At 38.9% G+C, this 13,428-nt stretch overlaps 1 protein-coding gene across 1 annotated transcript in view; it reads right to left on the bottom strand.

Annotated features, from left to right (window-relative positions):
- LOC104608226 (vesicle-fusing ATPase-like) overlaps positions 1–13,428 on the bottom strand; it is a 34,181-nt gene that overhangs the window by 12,104 nt on the left and 8,649 nt on the right. Inside the window, exons 11-13 of the mRNA XM_010274151.3 lie at positions 13,320–13,402; positions 11,959–12,092; positions 10,633–10,843 (exon numbers count right to left, since the gene is read on the bottom strand). Coding sequence (XP_010272453.1) covers positions 10,633–10,843; positions 11,959–12,092; positions 13,320–13,402 — 428 coding nt within the window. The remainder of the gene's footprint in view (positions 1–10,632; positions 10,844–11,958; positions 12,093–13,319; positions 13,403–13,428) is intronic.

The raw sequence follows: 13,428 nt of genomic DNA, 5'->3' as shown, positions 1-13,428 counted from the left end.
CCAAGATCCGCTCCTGTTGAAGATGACACAATTGTATGTGGAACGGAACCAGCAGAGTGCGTCCTACACATTGGATCCTTCTCAAGAATCCTCTGGAAACTCTGAGCACCAAATCTTTTTCAGTCTTTTCTGCAAGACTGATGTCAAGAACTGATTTCTTGACTTCTTTCTTCTTCAAAGATCGAATCTTGTCAGAAAGAGTGGTGGTGGCTGGAGGAGAACTCCTGGGACGAAGATGGCCGAATTGCTTCTCTTCTCTCTGGAGTGTGAATGAGATCTAATCTCAGTTCGCAGGATGCTTTCTTGCTTACTCAAAACCCCCTATTCGAAATCTAATGTTTTTCTCTTTTTTTTTTCTTAGGGTTTCTCCTCTTTTCTTCTTGATTAAGAAACCTCCTAATTAGGAGTTATCCCAATCCAAATCAGTATTTGGATAGGGGATGATCTTAATCCTATCTGCAGATTAAGTTAGCTTACTCCTAATCTTATCAGGAGTTTACCAGATTCAAATCTGGTCTCCCAGAGTGGATAAGGTTAAAGGCCCAATCCTTTTGCTAGCATTAATCTCAGATCCGCCCCATAGATGGGTGATCACATCAGCCCAGCTCGAAATGGGCTTTTGGCCCATTAAATGTTCAGTGCTTAACTAGTTTCCAATCTGCTGCCCAGTTGGGCTTCTTTGTATGGCGTGGGACCCAAGCATTGATCTACACACCAGCCACATGGGTTCGGCCCAACCTTTATTACAAGGCCCAACCAAATTCACTGAAAAGCTTAGTGAACCCCTGAGCCCATCACATGGGCTCATGGGCCCAACACTTACATTAAGTGGTCCCTGGGCCAAGCCATCTTATAAAAACCCAAGGACTGTGGGCAGGTGCAAAATTAGCCCATCAGGTACTATCCTAAATGGTCTTATACTTAACCTCTCAGCCCTTAATGATCAAGCACTGCCCGACAAGAGAGGACCTCTCCCTCGGCTGCAAGGAACAGTGCTGCACTCTCTACTCACATGGATCTCGGGAATTAAAACAATTTGCAAACACTTTGAAACCGTATATAAATATATCATATATAAATTTTGCAAAACAAAATTCCAACGATTGAAATCAACTGCCGGTAGTTTGGTTTCCATCAGAGAAAGTGCATTCCCGATCATTACCTTTGTCCGACAAAGGGGCTGATCCTGTCACTATGATCACCCACTCAGATGAATTCTCAGACTGTCCCAACATACCCAGGTTTTGATCCCCGCTAAGGATCTCACTGATTGGCATATCAAAGACAGCCCGATCCGACACCTAGTGAAGTGTCATAATCGAGTCTAGGGGTCAAATGTAACTTTCCAGTTTTGCCCATCTGTCTCCAAGGTCCAAGGCAACATTGAAAATCTGGTCCAGTTCAAGGATTCGAGTAATCTCATACTGCATGTACCTTGGGTCTTACCCTGGTGGCCGAGACAGGCCATCCCAACACTTGGTGGCACACCAATATCAGCCTTGGTAGGATAAATCTCCCCAGACTTATCCAACGGCTGTGAACATTTAAAACTAACACGAGTCTCTATAAGTGTCTAGTTTTAGGGTCTTACACAGAATTATACCAAACAACATGAATCAAACATGCACTTTATTTATTTACACTAAATGTCAAAAGTACATCAAATCGGATTGAAGCTAAGGGCATACAAAACTGTCTAACAGGGGATTCATTGAAGGCTGAAATCTTGGCAGCATTGGAAGGGATCAAAAGAGCCAAGCAATTGAACATCAGAAACCTGTTGGTGGAAGGAGATTCAAGGCTGGCAGTTAACTGGTTGCAGGAGAAAGAGTCTAGTTTGTGGAAGTTCTCAAATGAATTAAAGAAAATTAACCAGATTACCCAAAACATGCAAATTCAGGTTCAATGGGCCAAGAGGTGTGCCAATTCTGTGGCAGATTTTTTGGTCAAACAAGGGGTGGGAAGAGCAAATCTTTTTTGGGCTGTGTTGTAATATGATCCTTATTGTTAGGGAGGGTTAAGTGTTTTACCTCTCCCTTTATATTGTATCTCTCTTTAATATTTTTAATAAAAGTTACTGTCAATGATCAAAAAAAATTTGGGATCAATGGGTGTCTCCCAGCAACACTGTTAAATCTTCAAGGGGCTGGAACCTGAGTACCTGACTGGTCTAAAATAGAAAGGGGTGAACCATATGGGAGATCATTCCTGCTGTGATCATTTGAAATGTCTGAAAGTTGTAAAATGCTTGACTTATTTATCAAATGATGGCTTCAGAGGATGTAATTGTGAATAGAACCCATGTCACAATCCATTCTTGGCTGTCAATTCTCAAAAGCTTCAAAGGAGTCACACCAGTTTTTTTATCACAGTAACCTATTTTTGTGATGAAAATATACTAATGCGTAGTCTCAGGGTACAGAATCTTGTGTACAAGAGAATATATTTTGTAATACTTTTGTTTCTCTTCTAGTAATAAAATCTATTCCTTACCTTTTTTTAAAAAAACTAAAATAACCAAGTTTGTATAAAAAATATCATTATTAATCACCTAGTCACACCTTAGTGCCTTTACAACTATGGATACAATCTAGAAAATGAGCATAGCAAAGATGTGAATGTTGAGATGGATTAACAGAAAAACTAGAAAAGATAAGATTCAAAATTAGCATATTTGAGCATGGTTTAAAATGTCTATATATTTCCTAATATTTCCATATTCCATGGGTCTTTTTCTTTTTTTTTTTTTTTGTTTGATCAATAACAGGATTTCATTAAAAATATTATGAAAATAATACAAGAGCAGGAGAGATAAACTTTCTTAACTCTCCATAGTATAAATTAGCTATTACAATTGAGCCCAGAACAGATTACTCCTTCCCACCCGTTGCTTTGCTAACACATAAGCAAACCCATTCACCGTTCTTTCTATCATGGGTCATCATCATCATTGTCTAAGCCTTGTCTCCCAACTATATGGAGTTGGCTACATGAATTCTATTTAGTACTGAAGATGATCAAGACTGCTATCAGTCTTGGGCACTAAGGAATTTCAGGTTCGAACAGAAGAGAAAGTGAAGGACAAAGAGGAGAAAGATTAGTGAGAGAACAGTAGAACACAGGTTTGAAAGGAAGGACAGATTCAGAATGATCTGCCACCGCCACTTCAATTTAATATTTATATGTTATGCTAGTTACATGAAAGGACATATCTGCCCTTGGTGTTTACATCATAACACTTAACAATATAAAAAACTGAAACGTAAATAACAGAACTAGAATAACAGAATAACATAACAGATAGACTAGGTATTATCTACCCTACGGACAGAGTGGCCCCACACATCAGTTTCTCTACACTCCCCCTCAAGTTGGGAGTAAATGTTTATCATTCCCAACTTGGATAGATCCGCTTCTAGTTTCTTTCTTGATACAGCTTTAGTGAGGATATCTGCTAGTTGCATACTGGATGTGATGTAAAGGAGGCATATTTCTTGAGATGAGACCCTCTCTCGTACAAAATGTCGGTCAACTTCAATGTGTTTGGTTCTGTCATATTGCATTGGATTATGTGTTATATTAATGGCTGCTTGATTATCACAATACAGCATCAGAGGCTTCTCATACTCAATACCCAACTCCTCAAGTAGAGATCTTAGCCATAGGATTTCAGCCACTCCGTTGGCCATGGACCTGTATTCTGCTTCAGCACTAGACCGGGAGACAACACTTTGTTTCTTACTTCTCCAGGAGACAATGTTCCCTCCCACAAGGGCACAATATCCTGAGGTAGACCGTCTGTCATCAACACTCCCAACCCAATCGGCATCTGTATAGACCTCCACCTTCATGTGGTTATTGTTCTTGGACAGTATACCCCTACCCGGGCATCTCTTCAAATAGGCTAGAATTCTTTCTGCCGCAAGAAGGTGTGGTTCTAGGAGAATGCATGTACTGGCTGACAACACTAACAGCATAAGTAATATCTGGCCGAGTGAGGCAGAGATATAGGAGCTTTCCTACCAACCGCTAGAACATAACTTTGCCTTCAAGCAGCTTCCCACTCTCTGCACTAATCCTGTGGTTCTGTTCAATGGGTGTATCTGCAGGTTTGACACCCAGCTTTCTATTTTCAGTCAACAGATCTAAAACATATTTCCTCTGAGAGACAAAGATCCCCTGTTTAGATCTAGCAACCTCAATGCCCAAAAAATACCGTAGTACCTAGATCTTTCACCTCAAACTCTTGATGAAGGAGCTGTTTGAGGGACTCAATCTCATGGCTGTCATTTCCTGTCACCACAATATCATCAACATATACTGCAAGTAGTGTCAGTGAAGACTCCACCCTCTTGATGAACAGTGTATGATCTGACTGGGCCTGTACATAACCGAACTTTCCAAGAGCTAGTCTGAATTTGTCGAACCAAGCTCTAGGTGACTGCTTCAAACTATACAATGCCTTATTGAGCCGGCAGACCTTCTTAACTGTCTCTGTATCATAGTATCCAGGAGGAAACTGCATGTAAACCTCTTCCTGCAAGTCCCCATTCAGGAAGGCATTTTTAACATCCATTTGGTACAAAGGCCAAGTGTAGCTTGCTGCAAGAGAAAATAGAACCCGAATGGTGGTCATCTTGGCTACCGGGGCAAATGTCTCCAAGTAATCTATACCATAAGTTTGAGTGAACCCTTTTGCAACTAGTTGAGCTTTGTACTTCTCAATGGATCCATCCGCATTGTGCTTCACAATAAATACCCATCTGCATCCAACTGGTTTCTTTCCTTTGGGCAAGTCAACTAGCTCCTAGGTATTATTTTTCAACAGGGCATCCATTTCAACTTGCATTGCACCTCTCCACTCGAGGACTGATAGGGCCTCTTGTACTGTTCTTGGAATAGGGACATTGGAAATGGAACTAAGGTAGGACCTGTAGGTAGGAGATAAGCGATCATAGGATAAAAAATGGGAAATACAGTGGGTTGTAGATGTGGTACAATGTCGTTTTCCTTTACAGACTGCAATCGGAAGATCAAGGTCATCTGTATGAGGTGAAATGGCAACAATAGAAGAAGTCTTTGTGGGTCCTGGGACTGTAATGTCTGGACCCGGGGCCGTAGATGAGATTGGAGCTGGCCTGGACTGCTGATGATCGGGATCAACCTGCCTGCACCGCCTGTGATAGACCCTCAACTCCTGATCCCTCTGACCACCCTCACCATTACAGCTCCCCCTCAACTACTTATCCCTCTGGCCACCCTCACCATTGCAGCTCCCATCACCCAATGGAATAGGTAAAAGAACTACCCCACTCTCACTGCTCTCCCCCTGAAGACAAGGACTTAAACCCCTACTCTCACTTCTCTCCCCCTGAGAAGAAACCCGACGATAATAGGGTGTCTCCTCAAAGAAAGTGACATCCATGGAGACGAACTTCCTCCCTGTGATAGGATCATAGCAGCAATACCCCTTTTGAGTTTGTGCATAACTAAGGAAAATGCATTTGGAGGCCTTGGTTCAAACTTGGAGTGATGGGGTCCGAGAAGCTGAACAAAACAGGTACAACCGAATGTTTTAAGGGGGAATAGAAAACAACTCCTCATGTGGGTATAGAAGGGAAAAAGGAGATCGCAAATCAAGAACCCGGGAAGGAATCCGATTAATAAGATATACCGCCCTGAGGATAGCATCACCCCAGAAGCGAATAGGGACATTGGAGGTAAACATAAGACTTCTAGCCACCTCCAAGATGTGCCTATTCTTCCTTTCTGCAACCCCATTCTGCTGAGGTGTATGAGGGCAAGAGCTCTGATGGATAACCCCATGAGTAAGAAGGTAAGATGCCAATGACTTAGCAAAGTATTCCTTTGCATTATCAGATCTAAGAACTTTAATCTTGACATCAAACTGGGTTAGGATCATTTGGTGAAAGTTTTGGGTCAGGGCAGGAACCTCATCTCGTGAACGCATAAGATAAACCCAAGAAAACCGGGTATGGTCATCAACAAATAACAAAAAATATTTGTACCCACCCATAGAAGGAATGTGATATGGCCCCCAAACATCCGTATGCACAAGATCAAAAGGACAATTACTCCTTTTATTACTCAATGAATAAGAGTTTCTACAATGTTTAGCAAACTCACAACTTTCACATTGCAACTGGGACAACTCAACAGACTCAAACAGAGTAGGAAACAGACTTTTTAAGGACCGAAAAGACAAATGACCCAATCGGTTATGCCAAAGCATAACCGAACTCACACTCTGGGAAACAAGTGACCTCTTACCCACTGACTCTTACCGACAAGAACTTTCCCCGAGCAGATAGATCCCATTCGTCTCACGGCCAGTCCCAATCACCTTCTTCGTCTCCAGGTCCTGAAAAACACACCGGTCAGGGAAGAAAGTTACTGAGCAGTTCATGTGTTTGGTAATACTACTGACTGAAAGGAGGTTAGTATCAAGCTTAGGAACATGTAAGACAGAAGACAAGGAGATCGTATCTGATAACTTAATGTCCCCCTTCCCAGAAATAGGAACCAGGGAGACATCAACAATAGATACTTTATCCCTACTAGATGACAAATGGTAAGAGGTAAACAGTGAAGGCAAGCTAGTCATGTGGTCGGATGCACCTGAATCTATTACCCAACAAGGTTCAGTAGTACCTGGAGCTGAGGCATGGTAGGCTGAAGCTAGAGTACCTGAATTTACGGTTGTAATCTGACCACCCATCTCAGAAACACTACCATAACTGATGCTCCCAAAGCTGCCTTCTACCTGATTTTTAAACTCCATCTCGGTCAAGTCTTAAAACAGCACTTGGAATACCAATCACAATCAAAAACAGTATAGGCCTGATCTGTATTCACAGTGTATGTGCACAAAACTGGGATAACTCTGATCTGAAATCAACTAACAAACACAACAGTGGCTGTCCGTAGAGCTCTAACCCCTTTAAGAGAGTTCGAAAACCCCAAAAAACTCTGAACAACAGCTTAGAAGGAGGTCTGATTTGCCTTTGCAGAATTAGGGTTTTAATCAGTCCTTAAAGTGATCAATTCAGTTGCACAATCTAATCAGTACTGTATAGATAGACTTGCAGTAGGGTTAATATGAAACCCTAGAATCTGATCAATGCTAACAATAAACTTGAGGACAGCTCTAGATAGATCACAAGATTCAGTCCAGCACTAGGGCTTGCCGCAAGATCACTTTCAAACTCTAGTGCAGAAAGAAACAAGGCTAAGACAGTTCGGTGTAAAACAGTAGGGTTTTAATCACAGCAGAACAGTAGGGTTTGCTGTAAAACCCTGAATCGAAGTGTAAAACAGTATGGTTTTAATCACAACAGAACAGTAGGGTTTGCTGTAAAACCCTAGTGAATCAAAGAGATGAAAACCTAGAACGGTTCAGCCTTCCTCTCCAGATGGGTCCAACCTATCTTTTCTTAGAAAAGTAGATGACTTACAAGAAAAGAATTGTTCGCTGCCTTCTAGGGTTACCTGAACCCTAGTCTTCTCTGATCCTTCCTGACCACCAATACTCTGCAACCATAACAAAACTTCCAATAGCTGCTAGCACATCTGGCGATCTCCAAGAATCAGTCTACGAACTCCACCTTTTCAGCTTCTAGTCCTAGGAGATTCTCATGTGGCCGGCTGGTATTAGACTCACATAAGAAACCCTAACCTGGCTCTGATACCATGAAGATGATCAAGACTGCTATCAGTCTTGGGCACTAAGGAATTTCAGGTTCGAACAGAAGAGAAAGTGAAGAAGAAAGAGGAGAAAGATTAGTGAGAGAACAGTAGAACACAGGTTTGAAAGGAAGGACGGATTCAGAATGATCTGCCGCCGCCACTTCAATTTAATATTTATATGTTATGCTAGTTACATGAAAGGACATATCTGCCCTTGGTGTTTACATCATAACACTTAACAATATAAAAAACTGAAACGTAAATAACAGAACTAGAATAACAGAATAACATAACAGATAGACTAGGTATATTCTACCCTACGGACAGAGTGGCCCCACAGCTGTGGGGCCCACATCAGTTTCTCTACAAGTACCATATCCATTGTTAAATTGTGAACATTTAAATCATTTCTTACAACTTCAAACAAGGGTTCCAAAATACCAATATAGTCCAATACATCGAATGGGGCATATCAAACTTTTGAAGAGAGTGCTTTTATTTTTTTAGTTTTTTCTTTTTTTCAAACACGTTCAGGGGGGGGGGTCGGTATAAGGCCTGGCTACCCCCTGAAACTCTTTGTATTTCACATATCGATGACCCACCGATACAAATACGCATTGGCCAATATGGGCCAAAATTTTGATCCTTGCTTCAAACCATGCCCTTTTTGTTCTGACCCTAGCCCTTCTAGCATCTTCAACTTGTAACAAATCACTTAGTTTTATAGGTGCTGTTGATGATGGTCTTATATACTGATGATCAAAAAAAAATGATGGTCTTATATACACGTGCTGAACTATCTTCATCCGCTTTCTCTCATTTTATTGCCTATTGGAGCTAGTCCTAGGTTCCATCGAACGACTTCATTTCTGTTTCTTGACTGCCCAACATTCACACTCTCCTCCATACAGCATTGTTGGCCTTACAACTTTTTCATAGAATTTTCTTTTTATCCAAGTGGTATTCACATATCTTATAAGACTCCATCCAGATGCACCCTTCCATTTTGCCCATCCTATAAATTATAGAACCAAGGTAATTGAAGAGGTCCATGGATACTGACATTATAGTTGTCAAGGCGTTGCCGAGGCAAGCTTGGCTGGTCACCTTGCCCAAATGCCTCAACTTATGGCAGCCACCCGCCTAGGCAACAAAAATGACAAGGCGGACACCTTATTATAGTATCATTTATATTGATGCATCTTATTAATATGCGTGTGAATACATTCTATTATATACTATATATCATTTATACTTTGTTTTAATGTTTTACTATTGAAATTCAAAAGATCAAAAAAGCTTTTTTTTCTATCCCCCCCCCCCTCTTCAATTAGATAAAACAGCAACTGCATCCTTTTTGACTATTTTACTTTCCATCTTGAATTTTTATTATATAACGTTAATAGCCTTCTTTAGTTACTAATTGATATGAAATAGTTCTATAAAATTCCTATTATAGTAGTGTTTTTTTTAAATAATGAAATCAATATATTTAAAAGATTTTTTAGCTTTTAGATATGATGATTTACCACATTTTTTAGAAGAAATTTAATGTTTTTAATAAAGAGAATTTCTATTTTTCAATTAATATGCATGCTGAATGGTATACAAAACTAGGAAACTAACAAAAAGTTACTTCTTTATATTATAAAATTCTTATCACCTAGGCAACTAGGCACCCCAGTGTCACCCAGAATCACCTATATGTCTTGACAACTAAAAATATTACTAGAATTGACATTATTCCCAAGTGAAAACTACTAATGCTATGTGGAGTACACAAATGGTATTACAACATAAGTTGGCAACAAATATTACTAGAATTGACATTCTTTGTATGGTTCTGATTTCAGTCAATAAATTTACCTTACCTTTTTCAAAAAAAAAAAAAAAACATAAGTTGGCAACAAATATTGTAGATGCCTGCCTAATGGACATAATTGCCACTTTGAGCTAGCTTGAAATTCTTCTTAGATATGTTAAATCTTAGTTTTGTTTGTGTAATAAATCATTTGGTTGATATGTTAGAATTACTTACACTTTCTATGAGTTTAACTTTTGCTTGAATGTAGTTATGACTCTTCAAGTTTATAGTACAACTTTGTAATGTATTCTTTTTTCTGTTAACCTTAAGTTCTTAGCTTTTCTTGATGATTTGGAACAAGATAATAATTTAATGAGTGAACCTATACTTCTTTTATCATTTCATAAAATGTTGTCACATTTTTCTTTTCCAGCATATATATATATATATATATTGATGAATCACCATGTCTATAATTTTTACAATATTTCCAACATGTTTCCTGTATTTGGATGACCAATATTTCCACCAACACTGACATTTTAAACCTGCTTGTACAAACCTAGGAGTAGCCTTGATAGGTGATAAAATGATGAAGAATAGACTAAGATGGTTTAGTCCTGTGCATAGAAAACCATCTACAACACTATTAAGAAGTTATCTATTGGAAATTGAAGGACCTAGAAGAGCTAGAGACAGGCCTAAAGGAACATACATTGAAGTAGTTAGAGAGGGCTTATAATTTAACAATAGAAATAGCACTGAACAAAGTGGAATGGCAGGATTCACATAGATAAGCCCATATTGTTAGGACAAGGCTTTGTTGGGTTATATTGATTTGATGCTAGTGAACAAATAAAACCTGAAAAACTGAGCACAGGATATATCCAACCATCCACAACTAAAGAAAACTTAAAGGGATGATAGAGAGACGATGCTCAACTATTTAATGGATAGAGTGATAAACATTGTGTAAGGCCAATATATAACAGAAAATCGTACAGACCTGCTTGATCTGACATCTTGTGAGCCCATCTAGTTTAAAAGATGAATATAAATGTTCCCATTTGTAAAAGAATGTGCATTTCTATGATATAAAAAAGGTCATAGATGAAATTCACCTGCAGCGTTCAAGGTCGTCAGTGGATGCTCCAAATGCAGGAATAATTTCCTGGAGTGCATGAAGAAAATCATCCATGGTAACTTTTATGTTCTCCTCATCTATGGGCTTTGTAAGATCATCTAAGCTTAGCTGCCGATTCAAGGCAAATGATACTGCACTTTTTACAACACCTTCAAGTTCTGCACCACTGTAGTTCTTTGTCCGCGCAGCTGCATCCAGAAATATAATCTTCTCTCAGTCGTTGAACTAATAGAATTAAATTTCAAGATGCAATTTCAGGCCTTCTTTTTTGTGCTTAGCACTCTATTGTAGCTCACAAGTCCTTTTAAAAGACCTTCAATAAGATTACTGTGTCACCAATGCAGGAGAGAGAGAGAGAGAGAGAGAGAGAGTTACTGCACATAAAACTTACCCACTTAATTTACACATGGTTGGCATTTATTAAGTGAAAACTGTTAAGTCTGTACCAGGAAACTCAATAAAACATGCATTGGTGCCATTGCAGAGTACCTAGTGTTGGTCCCAGCTATATGGGGTCTTGGGAGGGATAGACTGGATACAGTCCTAACCTTTGGCATTTGTTTGCACAAAGTTTCCACTCTCAGATTCAAACCCCTGTTATTACACATTGCCTTAGATTTTACCATTGCACCAAGTAATGGCCACTAGACAGTACCATTCAAATAATGAAAAAATAAATAAAATCAAAATCTGAGTTATGTTTCAACTAAACAACCTAAGTTCAAATTCTTTTTAGGGTAACCCTGGACCTTCAGGGATTGATAGAGTTTATAGATTGGAGGAAGGTCCAGCCATAGCTATGTTTTCTTGCCCAATTGGTGTTGGATACTCATTGAGAGAAGAAATGTTATCTTTGATGGAGGGTGTGAAAAGGGCTGAGGAACTAAATGTTAACAGGCTGATTATTGAAGGAGACTCTAAAGTTGCAATAGGATGACTAAGGAAGGAAGATGATAGCATGTCAACTTACATCAATGAACAAAGAATTTTCAAGAGGCTGACTCAGGGCATGGAGGTGAGACTGCAGTTGGTAAAAATATGTGCAATTCCTTTGTAGATGCACTTGCAAAACAAGGGGTGGGAAGAAATCAGTTGCTTTGGGCTATGTTGTAATCTTGTATGTTGTATCTTCATGGGGGAGAGTTAAGAGAGTTTACTTCTCCCCACCTTTCTACTTGATTCATATCTTTTAATGAAAATTTTCTGCTACTGGTCAAAAAATCATAAATTGAGCAAAAAAATAAGAAATAAGAAATAAAACCGTAAAATAACTTTTCCAAAGAGAGTTTATTGATACACATACCAAGTTCTTGAACGCTCACATCTGGAGCAAGGAAAGAATTTTCCTTCATCTTGCTTGTATGAATTTGAAGAATTTGCAAACGACCATTTTCATCAGGAAGGCTAATCTCAACTTGAACCTCTAAGCGTCCTGGTCTACAAACCAAGCAATCAAAAAAAAAATTTATAAGACAGATTTTCTAAGGATCATTGATGCACCAAGAAGACCATACTAGATTAACCGGCTCAGTAACAGCAAGTAGAATATCCAAATTTTACTTCTTCCAATGTAAAAGAATCAAAATACCAACCAATCAAAAAAATACCTACTCCAAACAAATTGCAGCACAAGCCAAAAAACTGCCCTAAATACTGATTAACTCCAGAAATTATGTATGTTTTACATAATTGCCAGTAGAATGTCACTAAAACATTCTTTATTGTAAAGTATCATTATGCGATTCAACAAATTTATCACAAGATTGATTTTTTCCATGAACTATAATTCATTTTGAGCAATACAAGTCAGTGGAAATTTTGTTTTACAATTAAGTTCTTTGTGTTTTTAGGGGTGATCTACAATGCCTGGTTACATGCACATGCCAAGCATACTTGTGATGGATGAGATCTAGTGCCAGCTTCTTGCTTGATAACTTGATTTGGAATATCAGGTATTCAGGTCACTCCAAAGAATGCTTTATGGTGATTGAGAGGCAATGTTAGAGATACAATGGCTGTCCAAAAAGGACATTTTGGAGGATGAACCCTTTTTATAATTATTTTCACTTGAAAACAGAAGAGATTCCAGAATAGGTCTACACAACAGGAAGAATTATGATGAGGGCTTGAAGCACAATTTCTATTGGCTTCATTCTTCAACGAGTCCAAAGGACAGATACCTTAATGCATTGCAAATTTTTGAGTTTTCATCATATGGTTTGTTCCTGAGATATTAATCTCTATATTTTTTTATTTTTCATTTTTCTGAGGTATTTCCACCATAGAAACAATAGCATCATTATCACCAAAATAAAAGGTCCTGTTAATAGAAGCAGTTAACACAAAAGCTCCCCCTCTATACAGTATTCAAACCCTGTGGTTTAACTACCTCAAAAAACACCTATGTTAATCACTAGACACCAGCTTTGTTACTCACTGACTATTTATAAGTCAAGAAATTTGGTTCCTCTAAAATCAACTAGAATTGTCGAAATTATCCTACATAGCAAGGGGTTTTGGAGGCTGCAGAGCCTTGGATGTAAGATGCTGGTTTGATCATACAATTCTTCAATTCTTATCCTATATAGCATAAGATACAACTTTACATGCACACACACATGGGGGTAGGGGGAGAGAGAGAGAGAGAGAGAGAGAGAGAGAGACCTCAGGAGGGCTTCATCCAGCAAATCCCTTCTGTTGGTCATTCCAATAAGCAAAACATTATTCAAAGACTCCACACCATCAATCTGAGAAACAATTACTTTATTAGAAT

The sequence above is a fragment of the Nelumbo nucifera genome, chromosome 1 (assembly GCF_055504915.1).
Source record: "Nelumbo nucifera cultivar China Antique chromosome 1, China Antique-T2T, whole genome shotgun sequence".
In the NCBI taxonomy this organism is placed as follows: Eukaryota; Viridiplantae; Streptophyta; class Magnoliopsida; order Proteales; family Nelumbonaceae; genus Nelumbo; species Nelumbo nucifera.
The sequence above is the reverse complement of the archived record's forward strand: the minus strand, read 5'-3'. Positions and strand labels throughout refer to the sequence as shown.